The sequence below is a fragment of the Mustela nivalis genome, assembly GCF_964662115.1.
Source record: "Mustela nivalis genome assembly, chromosome: 5".
Lineage (NCBI taxonomy): Eukaryota > Metazoa > Chordata > Mammalia > Carnivora > Mustelidae > Mustela > Mustela nivalis.
This window is the reverse complement of record NC_139024.1, coordinates 154,792,017-154,815,113: the sequence shown is the minus strand read 5'-3', so window position 1 is coordinate 154,815,113 and position 23,097 is coordinate 154,792,017. Positions and strand designations below refer to the sequence as shown.

Here is a 23,097-nt window from a genome sequence, read left to right as displayed (position 1 = left end):
GACTTTTCAAGAATTTCTGTAGTTTTCAACACCCTTGGCTTGATTGCTGGATCACATGTTGGTGTATGTTAAGTTTTATAAGAAACCACCAACTGTCTTCCAAAGCGGCTGCGCCATTTTGCATTCACACCAGCCATGAATGGGTTCCCGTCGGGAGAGTTGCTGCCAGCATTTGTGTTGCCCTGTTCTTGATTTTGGCCGTTCTCGTAGGTAGGTAGTAGTATCTTCTCATTACATAATTTGCATTTGCTTGGGGAACTAGGGTGTACAGCATGTTTTCATATGCCTGTTTGCCGTCTGTGTACTTTCTTTGCTGAGAGTTCTGTTAAGGTCTTTGGCTCCTTTTCATTTGGCTTGTTTATTATTGTTGAATTTTAAGAGTTCTTGGTATATTTTGAATATCAGTCCTTGAGAACACTTCCTCCCAGTCTGTGGCTTGTCTTCTCTTGACGTTGCCTTTTGCAGAACAGAACTTTTTTAATTTAACGAAGTCCAGCTTACCAGTTAGTCTTTCACGGATCCTGCCTTTGGTGTCACATCTAAAAAGGCATTAAAAAGACATCACCATACCCATGGCCATCTCCATTTTCTCCTCTGTTATCTCCCATGCCCAAGCTTTGGGAAGTAAAAGTTTTCATTGAAGTGTAATGTACATTCAGAAAGGTTCACAAACCCCAAGTTTATATCTTACTGACTCTTTACAAAGTGAACACTCATCATGAAAACCAAGCTCGAGACAAAGAACATCATCAGTGCTTTACAAGCTTTACAGTCTTCCCTCTTGCTTTGCGCTGGTGATTTTCATCCTTGCCCTCTACGGCTCAGAAACGGTAATTATTATGAACTTCTGTTATGATAGATATGATAAATAGAGGTTAGCTCTATTTATTCTTGAACTTCATAAATAATAGCATTGCATAGTATATACTCTTTTATATTAGGCAAATTTTGCTTTTCCTTGTGGAGAGGTTTTTAATAATGGGTTTACTTTCTTGCATAGAGGGAAAACTATTGAGACTATCTATTTCTTCTTCTTCTTTTTAAGATTTTATTTATTTATTTGACAGAGATCACAAGTAGGCAGAGAGGCAGGCAGAGAGAGAGAGGGGGGAAGCAGGCTCCCCACTGAGCAAGAGCCAGACATGGGGCTTGATCCCAGGGCCCTGGGATCATGACCTGAGCCAAAGGCAGAGGCTTTAACCCACTGAGCCACCCAGGCACCCCAAGATTATCTATTTCTTCTTATGTAAGTTTCGGTAAATTGTATTTTTTATTAGGAAATTAGTTATATTTGGAATGTCTGTAGGATCTCTACTAGTATTTCTTTTTCTATTTCTGATTTTGATAATTTGATCCTTCTCTTTTTCTCCTTTAAAAAAGAAACAAACAAACAAAAAAACAGTCTTTCTGGGGCTCATTAATGTTATTAGTTTTTTTGAAGAAGAGGATTTATTAAATTTACTTATTTAATGGATTTCTTCCCTTTGTTATCTTTTTTTCCTCCTGTTTATGGGGATGGAGTGGAGATTAATTTGCTGCTTTTCTTTCAGCTACTTTGAGATGGATACTTAGATAGTTTTCAGCTTTTTTTTGTTTTTAGTAACATAAGTAGGTCTATAGATTTCACTCTAAGCATGCCTCTAATTGTATCCCTAAAATGTTGATATCATAGTTTTTAAAAATTTAAATAAAAATATTGTTTTGGACACCTGGGTGGCTCAGAACATTAAGCATCTGCCTTCAGCTCAGATCATGATCCCGGGGTCCTGGGTTGGAGTCTTGCATCGGGCTCTTTGCTCAGCAGGGAGCCTGCTTTTCCCTCTGCCTGCTGCTCTCCTTGCTTGTGTGCTCTCTCTTTCTCTGGCAAATAAATAAATAAAATCTTAAAAAAAAATTTAAATAAAAATATTTTTAAGATTTCCTTTGTGATTTTTTTTTGGGGGGGGCTCATTTTTTATTTGGAAATACCTTGCTTCTGTTCTAATGATTTGGGGATTTTCTAATTCTCTTTTTGCTATAATTCCTATGTTAATTTCATATAGTGGTAGCAGTTGGAGAATGTGCTTTGTGTGATTTCACAGCAGTTAAGAAACTTCCTCTATATTATTTGTTGAGACTTGCTTTTCATGAAGCTCAGCATATTGTCGCTTTAGGTGAATAAAGGCTCTATGTGTACTTTGAAGAAATAAGTTCTGCAGTTACTAGGTACAGTGGTTTAAATATTTCAAACACTTTATTGTGTTCTTGGTATTATCTATGTGTTTATATCCTTTTTTTTAAATCTGTTTTATCATCTGACAGAGATGTGTCTAAAAATCTCCCACTGTTGCAAGGTAGCACACACATGTATGTATATATAGTGTATATAATAATATTACTTTCCTTCTGTTACTGTTAGATTTACTTTATACATCTTGAGACTGTAATTCAGACCATACAGATTTAAAATTATTTCATCTTCATTAATGAAATGTCTCACTTAGCTCTTTGCCTCTTAAAATCTAATGTTAGTCTTATATTATTGCAGACATACTTATTTTCTTGTGGTTAGTGTTTGCAGCATATAACTTTTTACATGCTTTTAGGTTCACTTCTGAATACATGGATTTCTGAGTGTTTCTTGAAAGCACCTGATTTTTTTTGCTTAGATAATACATTTTTGACATTTTTTTTATTTAGAACATTTACATTTATTGTAATTATTGATTTATTTGTATAGCAATCTACTGTATGTCTGTTTTATTTCTTCCTCATTTTTTCGTTGTTCTTTTTTCTCCTTTTCTACTCTTTGGATTAAGGATTAATTACATTTCTAAAATGGTTCCCTTTTCCCTGTGTTCCTATTAACTGATTAATTATATATTCTTTTACAAGACTCTATCAGCTAAATGCCAGGCCTGTGCCTTCTTCGTAATTAATAACATGGATTAGCATATTCAGATTTCGAGAACTATTCACATAAACAAACCTGTGTGGCATCATTTAATCCAGTGATTTTCAAACTTACTTGGGAAATTACATGGGGAAGTAAATAGGGACTCTCAGAACACCCACCGTCCTTGGGGAGACACCCAACTAGAGGTTTAGTGCTCTACTATCACTTTAACTACTACAGTAGGTGTTTCTTGATAAACTTTGAAAAAGTGTATAGAGCATGGAGGTTATATGATAGGGCAGCGACCAACTTGGTAGTTCTGTATCAGTGCATGGAGTTTGAGAATCAGTCTCGGAGACCATATGGTTATTATTATTTCAGGAACCTTCCCAGGAACGTGCCCCTGGGAAGGCGATAACTCACATGTAGCAGGGAGCTGGTTGAACGACCTACAGGAATTGCTTACTTTCATTGCAGTCCTTGAGTGAGTAAGCTGGTATTCAGTCTCCCAGTCTGGTCATTAAATTTAGAGACTCTCTGGTTTTTCATACTGTGCTTTTTCAAGTTGCACAACCTACCTGTAAGAAGTTAAACACACTCTGAGGTTGTTAGCCATAGCTAATTAAATATTAGAATCCATGTACTAAAGGTGAAGCTGTTAGCTGAAGAGTTAACAATATACCGTTTTCTTGACAATAATTAAGTAGTGTGCATCTGCTCACCCAGAAGAGTGATCAACTCATTAAGACACAGGTTAAAAAGAAGCAATTATACCACTCTTCCTAAGAGTATTTGCATTTGAAATAGGACTGTAGAGGAGAGGGTAACACTTTAGTCCAAAGAAAAACATCTCTAATAGTAAAGTTTTTATATTGTTATTCTTAATTAAGCAATCTTTCTTTTCTCCTATCCTTTAGGGAGAATAGAAAAAAAGAAGGTGTGAGGGTAGATAATTAGAAAATAAAGCCTGACATGAGAAAAAAAATGATCGCTTAAGTTGGAATCAAATTTAAGTTAATTTTCAGGCATTGTAAAACAAATGCAATTCTGAGAAGTTGAACATTCTAATAATCTTTTTTTCCCTCCTTTCTCAGGTGTGTCCTCTTTAAGTATTCAATTTGCCAAACTCCCAAAGGGATTAAAGCATTTAAATTTATCTAAAACCTCATTGTCACCTAAAGGTACAGTACATGTTATTTACTTTGCTTTATTTCTGTAATATTTCTGCTACACCATGCTACCTTAAATAGTTAGAATTAAATTATTGCTCCGTTATGTATCTGGGTACATATTACAGTACTCTGATGGTTACAAGAGAAAGAAGTGGTGTAATTGGAATTCTGGTTGTCTAAAGTGAAATGCTTTCAGGATAGAGCATAACTTTGAAATAGAGTATTTAACTTTTTGACTTTGGGTGGGGGGATGCTTACCTGGGCTGCCCCTGCCTCTGCTCCCCCGCCCCCACCCCCATCCCCTCAGTCACAAACACAGTCACATGGATGGTCTCCTGCATGGAAAACTGGTGAACCTAACTGGGCAGTCACATCACACCTCTACCCGCTCTGTCCTGCTCTGGAGATTGCCTTTCCTTCCCCAGGGTCTTTGCTGACTCCACTTACCCTCCTCTCATTGTATCTGGTTGTTCCATAAATCTGTCCGTTCTGTCGTTACGTTTTCACATCAGCACCCCATAATGCTTGATTTATCCCTGTGTGCATTGTGCCTTTGTACGTGCTTTGTATTCTGCTTAGAAAGTCTTTCATCCTGTAGAGTGAAACCAGACTTCTTTCCCTCCTTTGTGCTTCCCTTTCCTGTGTGTCTCCTTGACTACTCACACCAAACACTTCCCCCTGGTCCCCGGATCCATGGCGGTTTTTCCTCACACTGAGCAGTTCTCGGCAACACCAGCTGGGTGTCCCACCATTTCGCTCAGTTCGGACACTGTCTACCCAGAGATGGCCCCAGATCCCGAAGGTGAAGGGCTCAGACCCATTAGATTGCTCCCAGTCATCCTTGAGACCCCATTTGCCAGCCTCGGTTATTGGAGGTCCCAAAGACCTCGTCTTGGGTTTGGTTAATTCGCTAGAGCAGCTCATAGAACTCAGGAAGATACTGTGTTTGCTGGTTTCTTAAAGAATCTGATACAGGACACAGGTGAACAGCCAGGTGAAGAGATACATAAGACAAAGTGTGGGAGGGTCCTGAGTGCAGGCGTGTCTGTCCCTGTGGAGCTGGGCTGTGTCACCCTCCTGGTGTGGATGCGTTGGCCAGCCTGGAAACCCCCCAATTCTGTTGGGATTTTCTGGAGGCTTCTCCAATAGGCATGGTCAAGTATTAACTCAGTCTCCAGCCCTTCTCCTCTTCCTGGAGAATGGGTGTGGAGGGAGGGAAGCTTCTAATCATGGGTGCGTCTCCCTGGTGACCAGCCCCCTCCAGGAGCTCAGCCACAGTCATCTCAATAGAACAAAAGATGCCCTCAGTGCTCTTAATAGTTTGGAAATTATGAGGGTTTAGGGAACTTTGTTCCATAAATAGGGGTCAGAGACCGATAGATATGTATTTTCTATTATCTCACATCTCCCCTTATATATATTCTTGGAGAGCTTCAGTTTATTTTATTTTATTTTGTTAAGATTTTATTAATTTATTTGACAGAGACCCAGCGAGAGAGGGAACACAAGCAGGGGCAGTGGCAGAGGGAGAAGCAGGCTTCTTGCAGAGCAGGGATCCCGACCGGCTCGATCCCGAGACCCCAGGATCATGACCTGAGAGGAAGGCAGACATGTAACGACGGAGCCCCCCAGGCATTCCTACTTTAGTTTATTTTATAAAACACTGATTTGTGGGGCACCTGCATGGCTCCATCAGTTAAGCATCTGACTCTTGATTTTGGCCCAGGTTATAATCTTAGGGTTGTGGGATCAAGCCCCGCGTGGGGCTCCACACTCAGCACGGAGTCTCCTTATGGCTCTCTTTCTGCCCCTCCCCTGCTCATGCTCTTTCTGGCTCTGTCAAATAAACAAAATCTTTAAAAGAAAAAAAAAGTACCTCCTCAGAGGTGGTGAGACAAAGTGAGTTCATGTACACACCGTGCACTTTGGCGCAAAAAGGGCCCCACCACCATCACTGTCCGCATCTTGCTCTGTCCTGTGTGTTCACATGCTTCTCCTTCCGCCCCGGACAACCCCAGGGTCCCCTGCCCTGGGCCTTCTGAGTCCTGCCCCTGTTGTGAGACTGAGCATCTGTCCCCCTTCCTCCCTGAAGCCTTTTCTTACCCCACCCTGCACAAGTGGATGCTTCTGTCTCTCTGCTCCATCGCACTTTGCATATTCCTCTGCTTTAGCCTGTTTCCAATTATGTGTTGATTGTGTCCTAGCCTGGGAGCTTCCGGACAGTAAGGCCTTTGCCTCCGCCATTGCTGCGTCTCTGGCACCTGGCCTGTTCTGGGTCCCTACTGCATGTGTCACAGGCGAGCGGGTCACCAGCCAAGCGGTCCCTGGGTCCTGTTACAGTCACCTAGTCCTGCTTTATTCCCACCACACAGTTACCCTAAGAGCGATTTGAAATTGGGGTTATTCCTCTAAGTCTCATGATTTGACGCGCAGACAGTTAGGTTTAGGCGTTCTAGTGACTTCCCAAAGGGGCACATTTGCCCAGGAGTCTGTATTTTGTGCTAGGGCTGGAAGCCGTCCACAGGTCTCAAAGCTAAGTGCCGTCCAATGACGTTACCACTTCTCTACTCCAGCAAATCAGTTTCATAGAAACCTTTTTCTGACGATTATCAATGCATTGTATATTCATGGTAAAGATTTAGAAGATACTGGAAGGTATAAATAAGAAAGCCACAGTTACTCATCATGCCTGTGCCACACCATTAGGAGACTGCCCCCGCTGACGCCCGGCACCTGCCTTCCATGCAGCTTCTGTCTGTATGTAGTTGGTCTGTCTGTCTGTGCGTAGTTGTTCTGTCTGCCCACGTACAGACACACACACAAATGGTATTACAGGAGGCTTGCCATTTTGTAAACTTTCTCTCGGCGTTGGATACTGTGACCACAAACCCGTGAGTGCTCTCAGTGGCCGCATATGCTGTTCCAGCATGCGGGGGACACCCCATAATTGACTGAAGTGGGCTGTTAGTGAACATTTGTGGGGTTTCTACCTTTTCAGCAAGGCAAACAGTGCTAACGTGACTTCTGTATGTAATTACTGGTCATTTGTTACCTTCTCATTGAGGATAAATTTCTCTAAGTGGAATTGTTAAATCCCAAAGGTCGTGCATTTTTTTTTTAACGCTTTCTTTGTGTATTCGTTGTCACGTTGTCCTCCGAGTTCTTTGTCCAAGTATCCACATTCCCACTACCCGTGGATATTATTCTTTTTCTTTTTTTAACAAGCATGTAAGCAAAAGTGTCCTGATTTTTTAAAAGGATTTATTTATTTAAGAAAGAGAGCGAGAGAGTGTTCACGAGTGGGGGCGGGGTAGAGGGAGAGAATCTTCAGGCAGACTCCCTGCTGAGCAGGGAGCCCCAGGGTGAGGCTTGATCTCACGACCCATGAGATCATGACCAAGAGTCAGACAGTTAACTGACTAAGCCACCCAGGCGCCTCCAAGTGTTCTGATATTTGAATTTTAGTTTCTTCACGTCTTGCTGAGGTAAATTCTTCCCCAGCCCCCACTCCCTGCACCCTCCCGTTTCTTGGTCATTGATCTTTTGGAGGAAGTTACTAGTTCCCATCCTTTGTTACCTTTCTATTTGCCATGTTAATCTTCCTTCTTAATTTATATATATTCCCTACACACTAAAAGTATTAATCATTGGGCGCCTGGGTGGCTCATTCGGTTAAACCTCTGCCTTTGGATCAGGTCATGATCTCGGGGTCCTGGGATTGGGTCCCGCATCTAGCTCCCTGCTCAGCGAGGAGCCTGCTTCTCCTTCTGCCTGCTGCTCCCCATGCTTGTGCTCTCTGTCTTGCTCTCTCTCTAATAAATAAATGAAACCTTAAAAAAATTTTAATTATTTATCATGTGCTCCATAGGTATAACTTTTTAAAATTAGTGTCAGGTATACAAGATAATGATTTCCTACCTATATATTGTGAAGTGATCACCACAATAAGTCTAGTTAACATCTGTCAACACACAGTTCCAATTTTCTTTTACCCTGTGATGAGAACGTTTATGATCTACACTCAGCAGCTTTCAAATACACGATATGGGATTAACTATAATCACCGTGCTGTGTGGTCCAACTTTTTTTAAGATGGAGCAGACCAACTTGAATTTATTTATTTTATTTGTTCATGACTGTGAAACAGAAAGAGAGGGATGTGGTGATCGTTCATCCTCTCAAGGACAAACATGGGGTCTGGGGTACCTCTGTGCCACCCCTCACTATGTCCCTGTCCCTCCAGGTGTTATGAGGGTGGGAGGTCCCCCAGGCAGAGCAGAGATCCTCAGCTTCCTCCTGAGCGAGGACAGACCCACGTTCCCCATGCCCTTCCCAGATAAAGGTCATCATGTCACGTTTATCTTCCCTCTGTCACAAAGTTTGTATGCGCTAAAATTTGTGGTTTGAGAGTTAATATTGTTTAATGAGATTTTTAAAACTGTCCTTCCTAAGAGATGTTTGTCTTGGAATGTTGGTTTTTTTTTTTTTCCTCATAAAAAGGAGAATTTCTTAAAGGATTTCGTTGTTCTTGCAGATTTTCTTGTAGTATCCGAAAGCTTTGAAGATTCACAACGACTCAGATTACATTGCAGTTTTGATCTTTTGCTGAATTTGACTAACATTTGTATTTTACTTCTGTGAAAACATGTATATTCATGGCTCCCTAATTCAAGACAGATTTTTAAAAAATCTCCTCATGACATCCCCACTGTCTCTAAATACCCTTTCTCTCCCTCAGATGTTAGCTAAATGATAGTTTTCTGGATTTCTAGTAAATATCCTGCTGGTTGCCAGATTACGTCCGTGCTAGGCCATCTGGTACCACCTTTTTCCAGCTGTAAACACTCCAATAATAAGTACGAAGCACGGTCACAATCACTAGACAGCCGGCATCGAGAATGGCATGTGAATCTGCTGAGTTTGAGTTGTGAGAGCCCTGATTTTTTTCCCATCCTATATTTTTGTATTTTCCTGCTGTTTTTGTGCCTGTTCACAGAAGCCTCACGTGGATATGGGCTCCAGAGGTGGGGGCGGAAGTCCTTCATTCTGATTTAGTGGCAGGAAGCTGAGCTGAGAATATAATTCTCTCCTGCTTCTGTTCAGGTGTTGGCCAACTGCCAAGCGCCCACACTTGTCAAGGAGCCTTTTCCTGTCGAGACTCATTTGACCTTCTAATTTTGGAATTTATTTGTTGAGCTTTGTTATACCTCACTAAGGAAGGGATTTTACAAATGATTTTCTTGATGGGAGACAATCTGGTATTCTCCACGCTGGCAACTCAATTATTCCATTACAAAATACACTAGTCCTACCAGTAACGGTACCCACTGAAGATGTTACCTCCAGAAATTAACCTTCTGTAGGCCATGGCAAGTTCCTTTTACCCAGCATCATCAATCAAATCTCCACCACCTTCATTGCCAAGCTCCTGTCTCTTACCTCTAGAACCTACCTCACTGAACTATGATTATTTGACTGCATCTCTCTCTCATTCCACTGTCTTTTCGAGGGAACATCACAGATCCAGGGTCTCAAAAGCCCATGCCTGGCGGACAGCCGGTCTTAGATAAACTTTTGTTGTAGTGAATACATATTCCTTGTGCAGTGCTGATTTTTCATGCTGGAGTTTATTCAGTTTCCTTCTTGATGGTCTTTGAACTTTTTAAGGGCGATGAATGGGTCTCATTTACATTTCTTTCCCAATCCCCAGCATTTTATAAACATTTTTACGAGCACTTAACAAATGTTGAATTTGATAGCCAAGGTCTGCTTCCTGGTGCGGAACTAAAATATTTTTCCCTCTGCACTTCTGTCTCTTCTCTCTCTCCCAATACCCAGAGGCACAGTCACCCCTGAGAAATGGCTCAGTTGTCTTTATCAGACACAGACATTCTGCAGTCAGTTGTGTAACCCCCCAAAGGCAGAGGATAAGATAGTAACCCTTTCATCAGTCCCATGCAGCAAACATTCCAAACCCTTAGAGCAGAGACCAGCTCCCGTGCGAAGCTGTTCTTGGGACCTTCTGCTTTTTTCCTGGCTTCTCTGAGTTCTGCCACTGTGGCCAATTCTGACGCCCACTGGCAGGCCCCACCCTGTCCCTTATCCCAAGGAAGGTCTGTGGAAGTGGGGACCACCCCCCCCCCCCAGCTTCCCTGTCTCCCTGTAGGGTGCTCAAGACAGGCTGGGGTTTTTAAGAATTTTGCTGGAAAAAAATTTTTGAATGTATATCCAGTTTAGAAATCGCCATATTTCCAAACTACACACATTGGAACTGTCGACCATAGAGACATGAAGAGCTTGGCTATGTCCCCATCTCTGTTACCCTAAGAATGAACATCCGAGCTGCTGTGTGTGTTAACCTCTTCCAATCCCCACAAGCGGCCAGACTCTGCTGAGCTCCCATTTTTGTTTTTGTTTTTGTTTTTTGTCTTTTTGTTTTTTTAAAGATTTTATTTATTTACTTGACAGACAGAGATCACATAATGGGCAGAGAAAGAGAGAGAGCGGAAGCAGGTTCCCCGCTGATCAGAGAGCCCAGTGGGGGGCTCAATCCCAGGACCCTGAGATCATGACCTGAGGTGAAAGCAGAGGCTTAACCCACTGAGCCACCCAGGTGCCCCTGAGCTCCCATTTTGTAGGGACTGCCTTCTAGAGCCTTCCTCTCCCCGGGGAGAGAAGTGGCCTGAGGAGAACCCACCAGCAGCCGTGCCTCCGTGACTATTACCGCTTAGGAAAGAACGTGGTTCTCCCCTCACAGAACTCTCTCGTCCTCCTCATGTATTTGTTCCTGGTTTTTGGAGGTGGCGAGACCCTGTTCCATTCTGTTCCGTTCAGTGGACTCTGATCCGAGCTTTTTATGTTACGTGTGTCAGTAGTGTGTAGAGTGTTAATTATCCATTTTTGCTTTTGATTGCTGCTTATATTGTATGCAGATCGTGTTCTCACCCTTTCTGAAAAATCCATTTCCCTCTGAATTTTGCCTTCGGAATGATGTATTAGGTAGAACAGTTATCTGACTCCTACCTTAACCTCTAAGTACTTTAAATAGCAAGAAGTGCCTGTAGGTACCACCGCATCACTTAAATCCCACACACCAAGTCAGGGGCACCAAACAGAATTAAGAGAAAGCTAGAAATGACCAGTCCGACTCTCGTGCCTCATTCTGGCACTTCCCAGTCCCAGCCTTTCCAGCCACATCAGAAGTGGAGCAGAAGGAAGCCAATTCTGTTTCTCTCTCCTGCCCAGTGAGATGGCTGTGTCCTTGACTCCGCCGTTCACCCCGAGGGGAGGTGGGAAGAAGACAGTCCTACCTTTGGGGACAGTACTTGTGGCTAACCTCTGTCCTGCAATCTGATGGGGCCATTTATAGACACTCCCACACCTCGTTCTGTGTCCCGGAGTGGGAACGAGCTAGGTCTTCTCCATGTTGCAGGGGTGAACAGCCTTTCTCAGTCACTCAGTGCCAACCCGCTGACCGCCACCACCCTTACCCATCTCGACCTCTCAGGGAACATCCTCCGCGGAGACGACCTCTCGGTAAGTTTTCCTTTCCTCACAGCCATGTTCAAAGACACCGTATTCCATAAGCCTGGAATGATTTCCAAACATGGCTTTCCTCTCTTCTCAGGAGAGTTTCAGATCATTTAGTTATGAGCTTAGGATGTGTTTTAGAGAAAAATCCCAGAGCCGTCCTTAATTACATGTAGTCTAACGCATAGATGTTTTCCTCTGTTAACTTGATATTGCTAAAGTGTGAATTCTTTTTGGAAACACTTTTTCTGAAGGACCTTTTTTCCCACTTCCTTTTAACCATTATTGAACCTCTTATAATTGTCTGATAAGAAAGATTAGAAATGTAAACTGAATGATTTCGTCATTAAATAATATTGTTGAGAAGACAGGTGTTTCTGTTTGTTTTTTTGTTTTGTTTTGTTTTGTTTTTTAATAGTTTACAGTTGTAAAAGGATTTTGGGATAAAGTCCAATCCTATATTCCATGAATACAGTAGGGAAAGGGGAGGGTTGGGAATACATTGGGGCCACTCTTTAAATAAGTTCAAATTTAAAGGCAAAAAGTTTCCCCTATGATGAAATAAGACTTTCATGCAGCTAAATCAGTAATATAAATGGCTGGCAGATTTTATCGGTACAGTGAATTAGGTGTGATCTCACTCTCAGATTTGGGGAGTTGTCCCCTCTGGTCTCTGTGACAGAATTTAGAAGCAATGCTTCCTTGTAGTGTAGAGCCGACAACAAGTGTGCGTCTTTGAAGAACCCTCCTCATGCGCGTTCTGCCTCTTCGTGGGGGTGAGAACCATTGTGAAATGTATTCCCATTTTCCTTGTGTTTTACTTTCCCTGTAAGGCAGGGAACATTGCCACAGTCTTTTGTAGGATTTCTTCCCTCTCCCTGACACTTGAACCCATTTTAAGCAACACTGGTTCCCAGTGTGCCGTGATTTTCTTCAATGCATGGCCGGTCCATGTTAGTTATCACCTCCCATGATGATTCATAGGTCTGCTTCCTCCCAATATGAAACTGGAAGTCAGATGGGAGATCACTAAGACGTTACGGTGGCGAACTAGGGAAATGGAGGGATAAAAAAGGAGCCTGAAGATTAAATAATAAGACTCTGCTAACATAGGGACATTAATAGTCACGTAAGGTAGATAGCAAAGCAGCCCGGGATTTTTTCGGACAGAGTGGGTCTTGCTCCCGTTTGCCTCTAGGGAAAGTGAAGTGGAAACTCGAGGCCTGTGGCATTGGGCTCACAGCCCTGGACAGGTTCTGGGAGGTTCTGGGAGCCATCCAGCAGGAGCAGGGAGGGGCTTACCCGGCCCCTGTCTTCAGGGCCAGGGGCCGAGCTGGACCTGCCTCTTCGGAGAGGTGCTTTGGCCAAGTAGGGTCTTGTCACCTGTGGAGGGTGATTAGAGCTCCCCCAGCTGGTGGCCAAGAGGAGACCCACATGCTCAGTAAAGCCCAAGAGAGGCTGAGATCGTTACAGAAGCAAGAGCAAATTATTTCTCTGGATCAGAACTTCTCATAATCCAGTCTGCTGTGTGTCTAGTTACTCTAAAGTATTTACAGGAGAGTCTTTTGCTTTTCCGAGTTGGTAGAGAGGATTTTGCTCAAGCATGATAGAGCTAAGCCACTGCACCGTGAGTCTTTACTAAGGATGAGGACATCTCGGTGTAAGCTCGTTAGTTTTTGCAAGGATCTGTTGACATCCAGAGAAGCTAAGGAGAATGTAGTTGTTTTCCTGGGGGCAGGAACCCGGACTTGGTTTGCTCTCGGTGGACTCTGGCCGTGGTTCCTCGGGGCAAGTAGAGAAGAGCCGAGAACTCTTCCATTTGTTGTATTGATGGTCTTGCGCAGGAATAAGGGGAGAGTTTAGGGAGCGTTCGAAACCTGACATGTCTAACTATGTGTGAAATTAAAAACAACAACAACAACCTAAACCTATAGTGCCATCCGACCCTTTCTTGTTAGATTTTGGAAGTAACTAAGGGTAGAAAAAAATCGTTGCACTGGATGGAAGAGAGTATATAGCCTGAGACCATTTGATGGTTCAAATTCAAATTAGTAGATCTTTGAACACTTTCAACAGTGATTAGCATTTTGAGAGGGTGAGTGCTAGTCAGGTGGTATTTTAATCTTAGCAGTTAAAATTAATTAGCACTGCTCCAAAATTATAAAAATGGAGCTAATCAGGAAAACTAAGTCATGTGTAACAAAAGGGGGTTTGGCAGCCAAGAGTTCATTTGGCCTTTTTTTTTTTTTTTTTTAAACTCAGACATAATATTATTTTAAATATTCTTTGCTCTCAGTTATTTCAAATAACTTTGCTCTCAGGGACGGCATGGACGGACATAAAATTCTGCTTGTCCTCTTGGGAAGAGTAGAGAATGTTATGGGAATGAAAGTTACGTGGGTAACTTCTTTTTAAAATATTAATGTGCATGTGTGTGTTTCTAGATCCTAATGTGTTTGTTTTGTTTTTGCTTTTTTTTTTTTAATCTCAAGTACATGTACAGTTTTTTGGCCCAGCCCAATGCCATTGCTCATCTGGATTTATCCAACACGGAATGTTCCCTGGACATGGTAATGTTTTTTGGATACTGGGCTGGGGTGTCAGAGCAGCCATTTACGGGGGATCAAGAGAGGGCTTTCTCCGTCATGAAGTTGTCTCTTAGGCCCCGAAATCCTGGAGGCTGAGAGCGCCTTCTCTTTTTCACAGGTCTGTGCAGCTCTTCTCCGCGGATGCCTCCAGTATTTAGCTGTGCTCAATCTCTCCAGAGCTGTCTTCTCGCACCGGTATGGGTTTGTACCCGTCACCCTTGTGCTCCAGGAGTGTCTGTTGTCGTGATCTGAAAACAAAGCGGTAAAGGATATGGGTTGTGTGTGCAGGGAGGTGGCCTTAAACCGTAATCTGTGAATGCGAGGCCTTGGAAGTACGAGTTTTTTTTAAAGATTTTATTTATTTATTTGACAGAGAGAGATCACAAGTAGGCAGAGAGAGAGAGAGAGGAGGAAGCAGGCTCCCTGCTGAGCAGAGAGCCCGATGCGGGGCTCGATCCCAGGACCCTGAGATCATGACCTGAGCCGAAGGCAGAGGCTTAACCCACTGAGCCACCCAGGCGCCCCGGAAGTACGAGTTTTTGTTGTACTTTCTCACTGCAGTGTGATGGATGGTCCTTGCCGTCCCCCAAGCCTGCTATGTGAGCTAACGGCCGCTTGCCCTGTGGGACGGGCACTCTCTTTTCATACAGGAAAAGCTCTTCTAGAAGGGGCTTCTCAACAACAAACTGGGAAACAAGTATAAACTCCCTTGCGGGGCAAAGAGTATAGCCTGCCCCAAACTCATGCATTTTTTTTTTAATGAAATTTTTTAAAAAACATTTATTTATTTATTCTAGAGAGAGAGAGTATGGAGGAGGGAGGGGCGGAAAGGCAGGGAGAGAGAGAAACTCAAGCAGACTCTGTGCTGAGCAGGGACCCCAATGCGGGGCTCGATCCCATGACCCTGAGATCCTGACCTGAGCCAAAATCATGAGTCGGCCGCTTAGCTGACAGCCACCCAGGTTCGCCCTGGATTCATGAATTTTAATTTGTAGAATTGGAGGGCCAGCCTGAGCACCTCATTTCTACTTGCTGACTTAGAATTGTTTGCGGTGTAGGGCGTTGGATTAGAAGCAGCGAGTATCCACAAACAGCAGCAACTTAAAATGGAGGGAAAAGAAGGAAGAGTACCTGGGGTTCGCACCTGTGAAATTCTGGGACCATCCAGTGTGTTAATACCGCATGACCCTTAGCATTCAGAATATTGACTGTAGATCACAAACAATATTTTCGTCATTATGTGCCTTGTAATAATAGGGAGAATTGCTGACTACTCGAAATACCTCCATTTTAGTAAGTTACCATTTTGGTATATTATATTCAAAGGCATAACCCTCACTTGTTTGGAAAATTAGGCTGTTCAGCCGGGTTTATTCTATAGTTGTGCCTCGCAAATAAATTATTCTATATTTTAGAGCGCAGTCAGTCCATTACTTCAGTGGTGAAGTGAATCTTTACAGGAGCAAAAATATGCCACAAGCACCTCAACCGAATAACATGAGAGCCTCCCCAGGCGCCTCCTCTGGGACGACTGGCCTTCAGAGCTCTTAAGCTTACAGAGTAGGACCGTGCTTATCCAGTGAGAAGTTGTGATTAAATACCCAGCCCGTCACCTAGGCACAGTCCTAACCAGCCCTTAGTAATTACCTTGAGGTTCATGTGTTTACCCTGAGCTGTGGACTGTCAGCCAGGCTGTTCATACTTTTGTTCCTACATGTATCAGTCAGGGTAGGTGAGTCGCTCTGTAGCAACAAATGGTCCTCCCTCCCCACCCCCACCTCCATGGCCTTCCGCAGTGGTGGTCTTGTGACATGTCGCTTGTGAGTGGCCATACTGCCTTGATTCCAGAATGCAGATCTCTAGCCACATAGCAGAGGAAAAAGAGTTATAGCTCATACGAGCTGGTGCAGCTTCCTTCTGGAAGTCACACATGTCACTTCTGTCTGATGGGATGTCCTCTTGGCCAAGGGACTTGCCTGGCCACGCCTGCCAGCAGTGGGGGAATGAAGCGTGGTCCTCCCACAGAAAGGAGCAGTGGATATTTGAAAACGTTGGTACAGTAGACATCCAGTCAAGTAGTAGGAGAAGTATATTCAGCGAGCATTTTAGCAACATTTACCATCAAAAACGAACAGGAGTCTACAAGCTTACATCATTCCACTATAGGCGCCAGAGTTCATTGGAAACATCTAATATATATTCTCCCAGAATTCTCTTTCCTCTTAAATTTATTTGTCAACCTCATAGAGATTCTAGTTGCTTAGGTAGTTGTTCTTAGGTAGCCTGAAATTACCTTGTTTTAAAACCAACCTTGACAGGCTTTCCTGGACCTCTGTACAAGAAATACGTGCTTGAGCTAGACTGCTAGCCTAGCCTCTGCCCCGAGAGTCTGAATAACTACCATTAACTGAGAGCTTCCTCTCTGCCCGGCTGAGTGCTTGCCGCACGGGACTCGCGTCACTTCTAGCAGATAGAGCAAAAGAAGCCATGGGTTCACGTTCCAACTCTGATCCTGGGCTCTTGTTTTCCCAAGACCCTCCTAGTGTGGCATGGACTCTGCCTTCTTTCTGAGATGTACAGTTTCTACCATAACAAGGGCCCATATTTGCAGTCTGTAGCCATCTCCTTTGAAGTTCTTTTTTTTTTTTTTTTTTTTTTAAATATTTGACCTGAAATGATTAGATTTGCCCTATGGATATAGGAGGTGAGCAGGCATCATGCCATTCAGACTTTTTGTTGTTACTGAGCTCAACATTAGGTCATGTCTTTGTACCTGAGACGGGCCGCGTCTAACAGTTTTGCCCAGTGCCTGTAATGATCCTTAGTATTCAGTGCCACCCAGAGGGAAAGCTCATTAAATTGGGAGAAATAGGGTACCTGGGTGTCTCAGTGGGTTGAGCCTCTGCCTTCGGCTCAGGTCGTGGTCTCAGGGTCCTGGGGTTGAGTCCCACATTGGGCTCTCTGTTCAGCGAGGAGCCTGCTTCCCCCTCTCTCTCTGCCTACTTGTCAAATAAATAAAATAAATAAAAATAAAAATAAATTGTGAGAACTAGATATCCTCTTTTACCTCTAGTTTCTTAAAAATTCCAACAAGGAGATCTATGGGTAAAACACAGTTTGAGATCCTTGGCTACAATGAGTGGTGGTAGTTTTAAGGACTTATATGAAATGTCTTAACTTCTCCCATCATTATTTGATGATACTGGATTTATTTAGCTTCCAGACATTTTGTTTCTTTTTACCTTTGAATTTCTCCCCAAAATATAATGGAGTCATGGATTTTTTTTCCGAATAACCAGTGGGTAACTTTGCCAATCCAGAAATGGGCTACCAGACCCCAAGTGTAACTGCTGGTATCACTCTCACATTTTGTTTTTCAGGAAAGGAAAAGAAGTGCCCCCGTCCTTCAAACAGTTTTTCAGTAGCTCCCTGTCCCTGATGCAACTCAACCTTTCAGGCACAAAACTGTCTCCTGAGCCCTTAAAGTGAGTCGTTAATTCATTTTCTCCAGATCGCTTAACATTCAGTTTGTTATTACGAATGTGCTTGAGGGAAGGGGAAGCAGAAGACATGTAATCCTAAGACAGGCAAAGCAGATGAAAATGCCTTTCTCATTTCGGGGCACAAAAAGGAGATCACATTCTTTTTGAAGACATTGTGCCCTGTTGATAGTATTGCGTTTTCAAGGGGAGAAAAAAAACCTTTCTTTGGTTTATGATCTTGGCAGTTGTCACTGATCCGTAGATGTTGCCCTGCCAGGTATCACTGCTTTTGTGTTAACATCTGTTGAGCTTTAGGTATTTTCATGTGTGTGTTCTAATCAATACTTATTCTCCGTATTTTTCTAAGCATAGTAAACTGTGCACAGTCCGTTTGCAACGGAATCCATTTTCAGATGCTTTAGTTCCTGAATTACCTCAGTCAGCAGAGGCTGTCTGTTCTGTGTGTTTACTTGGCTGGGTTAGTATCCCTAGCGGGGAAGTTGAGCTCTTTAACTAAAATAAGATTTGAGGATAATTTGTCGTCCTTGAAATTTCTGTTCACCAGGGCCAGAAATAATCGGAAGGGCTATAGGATCAAATTCCCTTCGAGTCTAAAGAACATATTTTCGGGTAGTTACGAACACGTACAGGTCACACGCGTTCAAATACATGCACAGATTTCTCCTTTCCCCAGCTGGCATGTAAATCAGCGTTTAATTTTTCCCTTGTAATTTGTGTGACGTGCTAAAATCAGTGTCTGCTCTTCATTTTATTAGAAAATTAATCTTCAACTAATTTGTGACTTGCCTTTTTTCTTTCAAGAGGTGTGAAATCAATCGCAGTATCTCCTATGGCACCATAAGACCAAAACAACTGGACGTCTTTAAGGACAGTAGATCTAGTCCAGTGCCAAGAAAAAAACCCAGTGGTCATCAGCAGGCCTCCTTCTTAAACATTGAGTTAATACATTGAGTTTGCTATTACGCAAACCAATGGAATCAGTATTCGAAATGGGGATGCATAAGAATTTAGTTATATTTACTTCATTCACTCTTTCATTCATTGAGCTAATATTTGTGGAGCATTTGCACCATGCCAGACATGAGGAGGGCGCTGGGTAGAAAGCAGATCCGGACTGATCCTTGTCCTCAGTGTACCGCTACGAGATTCCTTATTCAGAAGTTCCTGACAGATACCCGGTACTCCAGTCCTTTCCGTGTTCTCGGTCCTGTGACATACAGAGTAGCTCTTCACTGGTTAGCATCAGTGATTCTGTAGAACGTTCCACACCACCACAGCACTGGGTTTTACTGTGTACTGTTTAGCATAGAGACCTGCTGATAAAAATTATACCTCAAGAGTTATTTTGTAGCTGTTAAATCTTGTGGCCTGTTATTTGTGGGAATATTTAATAGTGTCCTGTCAGTAATCTCTTCAGCTCTGTGTTTCACTGAGTAAAAATCTTAACGTGAGGGAAAAGGTTCCATGGCTAAAGATTCTGTAAGCAAAATTTTGAATTTTAAATATTTAATTAATTATTAAATATTATTTAAAAATAATAATTAATTATATTTAATGTGAGGCCAGAACTTGAAAAGAAATAACAGAACTGAGGTGTTGGGGTTTACCTGGGGTGGGGCACATTTCTTGGGCCAAGGTCACGCCCTGGAGGAAGACTGATGGGGGTTCTGGGAGGTGCATCGCAGTGCCGGGCAGTGGCCATCAGTGGCCACGGGCTCCCGACACGCCTCGCCCATCACTTTCCCCTGCACCAAGAGGGACAGAGAGAGACCCTAGCTTATTGAAAGGTTGGGGGTCAGCAGCCATAAGAAAATATGCTAAAGCGGTGCATCGTCTTCTGAGAGAAACCTTCTCCGTTTGGACATCACCGTGTCCTGCAGAAGTCTCCCACCATTTGGGACTTCTTCAAAAGCAGTGCAGAGACTATGACTGCCTACTTTGCAGCTGTGCCTTTTCCTTGCAGACGTGTCAGGCCACGATGAAGTATCCCAGGGGCTTTAGTAAAGAGCCTGGTGACATTGTCCCTCGTGTTTCCTACAGTCTTCAGAACAGCAAGGTTCTCGTGTATCCCGAGGATGCTCCTGGCTCCTGCATCACTCAGAGCGAGGCCTGAGGTCCTGTTTATGCTCATGCTGGTGCTCTCGCTTTCTTCCCCCGTCCCTGCTTCCCTGTGCCCTTCCTTGTTCCCTGTCACATGGCCCCCCTTCTCCCCGGCTCCCCGGCTGAGTATTTTTAAGAAACCTATTGCATGAGCTACTCAGGAATCCTAACTAGCATCACATGTCCGGAGCCGCGAAATGAGATACAAATTCTTGTCTTAACCAGCACTGCAGTAACGATGGAGACTGATGGACACTCGTTAAGGCTGTTCTTCCATCCCTGGTGAAAGTAACGATGCTTCCTGCCGAGAGCTGTCCCCGGTGTGCCTTGGGCTTCGTTCTCGTTCCGTCCGGTTTTGTTTTACACTTGCTGTGGGTTCTTCGTCTTTGCCAGTCTCAGAGCTGGTCTGTCTTCATCTCTGCTCTCCTGTACTGTCCTTAAATATCTAAAAGGGCAGCTTTGTTTCCTGGGCCTTAATCTACATGTCAGGAGAAGAGGGAGAATTTCCCTTCCATATAAGCCTTCCAAGAATAAGAGTGTTCAAATGTGTGGCTAAATTCTAGAAACTCAGCACATATTCGAACTCGGAGGGAATGTGCTGACTGTCCCATTTTGCTGAGAGGCACCCGAGAGAAAAGTGATGGGTGACGTCATGGGAGCCACCCCACTGTGGGTACAGAGCCAGGACCTCAGGGCTGGCCTTTGGGTTCTCAGTCCCAGGCACTTTCAGCGGCTCAATACTGCCCCCAAGAAGGAAAGGGGGAACAGCACTTGTTGGGGGAAGGAGCAGTTTAGTAAGAAATGAAACGGGAGCATCCCACAGATGAGAGCTGCCCAGCTTTTCTCCTCGGCCGGCGTGTAGAATAAGGGACTGGTGAGCCAGCTTGAAGGAATGAGAGGAAAGGCACTACCCCCTCCAGCCCTCTTACTGGATCGTGGGCTCCACATGCCCCATGGGCGCTCTTGCTCTTTGGGTAGATGAGGCCAGAGCATCCCCAGAAGGGGAGATCCCGGGGACTGGTGTGAAAGAGTCGCCTTCCCACTTCACTCTTATGGGGTGGAAGTCTTTTTTTCCCTGGGCACACTGAGAAGCAGGTAGTCACCCCAAGGAGGTGGCCCTGGGGTCTACCCCCCAGTACTCCCTCCTGTCTGCCTGCCTTACAGTGACATGCGCGCGCACACACACACACACACACACACACACACAGACATGTGTTGCCCCAGAGCAGGAGCCCCCTCTGGTGCTCCCCGTGTGCTTCTCCCTGGGTCCTGGTTGAGGTCTCTGATCCCTTCAGGATGACTGAGGGGCGTGAGCCTGTGTGAGATATTTGCATCAAGCCCAGTGAAGGGTGTCGGGTTTTACTGGGCTGACTTGAGCAGGTGGAACCGATCCATTCTGAGACTCGAGCCACGTGATCGGTCGGTCTCCTCAGCGTGCAGTCAGAACAGTCCTCTTCACGGGGGTGATGTGGTTTGCCCCGAGACCAGCTGGTCGTAGCTGGACACACAAGCAGGATCCTGGAGACTTGGGTCTTCTCTCCCATGCTCTTGTCTTCATGCCTCCTTCCATACATGCTAGGGGTAGGGGGGACACCCCTCCCCAGATGGCAGTCCCCGATCCTGGCTACCGCGGAGCCTGGCTTCCCCACCATCCATCTGCTCCTTGGGGAAAACCAGTGTTACTTTGCTGCTCTAATCACAACTGCCCAGTGATTTTCTAAATAATATCAAAGGTGTTCTCAAGCAGATGCAGGTGGGAATTGACCCGCGGGGAACACAATTTAATGTCAGCATGCGGTTAGGGGTACTGTCAGTTTATTTGCCCGGGAACAGCAATCCCGCCATTCGGAATGGGCCTGCTCTGCACCAAAGAGAAGAATGTCGCAGCATCATTCTCTCACTGCATCTGAGAGGCTGCCATGTGGCTGGCGTTCTAACACCGACTTGGTGCTTGACCTTGTCTGGGCTCCATTCAGCAGGAGAACATATTTTGGCGCAGCCTGTGGAGTTTGTGTCTCATGTGTGTGTTTTTTCCCTGCAGAGCGTTGCTGCTGGGCCTGGCCTGCAATCATAACTTGAAGGGGGTTTCCCTTGATCTCAGCAATTGTGAGGTAAGAACACGTTCAGACTATGGGTGGCAGGGATTAGAATAGCCTCCAAAACGCTTTGCCTCTTTCCTGGAAAAAGTGTGATCCTGTGAATCCAGAGGGGATAAATGAGGCAGAAAAACACACATCTTGCAGAAGTTTCTGGTGTTCTGTATTTTGCAAGCTTTATCTACAAACAGCCGCAGAATGCCATTCAGAAAGCATTCGAGTGTGTTTTTAATGACTTGGGTTTTTTAAATTCATTCTTAATGCCAGTTGCTTAAGTATTTTATGATGAAGCCTTGAGATACAACAGCCATAAACTAGCGTTACCGTTATGAAAAAATCACATTCTGCACCCCTCGCCGGGGACAGATGGGTGTGACCTGACTTGGATTCAGAGAGTTTGCAAGAGAATGGCTGTCTTGTCATTTGTCTTATTTTTTAATGTCTTGATTTAAAACAGGAAAATTAAGATGCTTCTCAAAATTACAGCCATTCCAGACCCTTCCTACCAAAGATCAGCAAGATAATTTGAGACCAAGAGCCTCTATATTTTAGAGGGTCCCCAAAATTTTACAGCGTTGAGACTTTCAGTTTGTGTGGAGACCAGTAAGAAAATACCCAGGTACAGGGGCACCTGGGTGGCTCAGTCAGTTAAGCATCCGCCTTCGGCTCAGGTCATGATCCTGGGGTCCTGGGATTGAGTCCCACATCGGGCTCCCTTTTCTGTGGGGAGCCTGCTTCTTCCTCACCCACTCCCCTTGCTTGTGTTCCCTCTCTCGCTCTCTCTCTCTCTGTGTCAAATAAATAAATAAAATCTTTAAAAAAAGAAAATACCCAGGTACAAGCCACCCGGCCCCTTCAGAGCCTTGCTTTACCCACCACGTCATATGTGGTTCCTTCTAAACGGGGCTGTGGGTGAGGTCCCTTCATTCCTGGTCCTGGGCCTTTATGCCCTCTGTTCTCTCTTCCTGGAACACATCTGCCATGTCCTTCTTTCTCGAGGTTCCCCTCTCCAAGGATCTAGCTCAAGTCCAGTGTCCTCCATGCCTACATCAGACTCCTGGGGTTCGATCTGAGTTTGGCCTTTACTAGGTATGCAGTTCCACATGAATTAAATGATACCCCGAAATCTCAGTGTCTGCGCCTGCAAAATGGAGACATCAGTGCTTCTCTCAATGGCTCGTTAGGGCTTTAGAGGAGCTCTTCTTTGCAAAGTGCTTCCAGGGCATCTGGGAA

At 44.3% G+C, this 23,097-nt stretch overlaps 1 protein-coding gene across 11 annotated transcripts in view; it reads left to right on the top strand.

Annotated features, from left to right (window-relative positions):
- The window catches only part of CARMIL1 (capping protein regulator and myosin 1 linker 1), a 297,975-nt gene that overhangs the window by 163,035 nt on the left and 111,843 nt on the right, over positions 1 to 23,097 (top strand). For all 11 annotated transcript variants that reach the window (XR_014311992.1, XR_014311993.1, XM_082731456.1 and 8 more), the window contains exons 12-17: positions 3,970 to 4,056; positions 11,480 to 11,583; positions 14,070 to 14,147; positions 14,284 to 14,360; positions 17,546 to 17,650; positions 21,810 to 21,879. Coding sequence is in view for 9 of the 11 variants with exons in the window: in XM_082731456.1 (XP_082587582.1) it covers positions 3,970 to 4,056; positions 11,480 to 11,583; positions 14,070 to 14,147; positions 14,284 to 14,360; positions 17,546 to 17,650; positions 21,810 to 21,879 (521 nt within the window). In the remaining 2 variants the exon portion in view is untranslated. The remainder of the gene's footprint in view (positions 1 to 3,969; positions 4,057 to 11,479; positions 11,584 to 14,069; positions 14,148 to 14,283; positions 14,361 to 17,545; positions 17,651 to 21,809; positions 21,880 to 23,097) is intronic.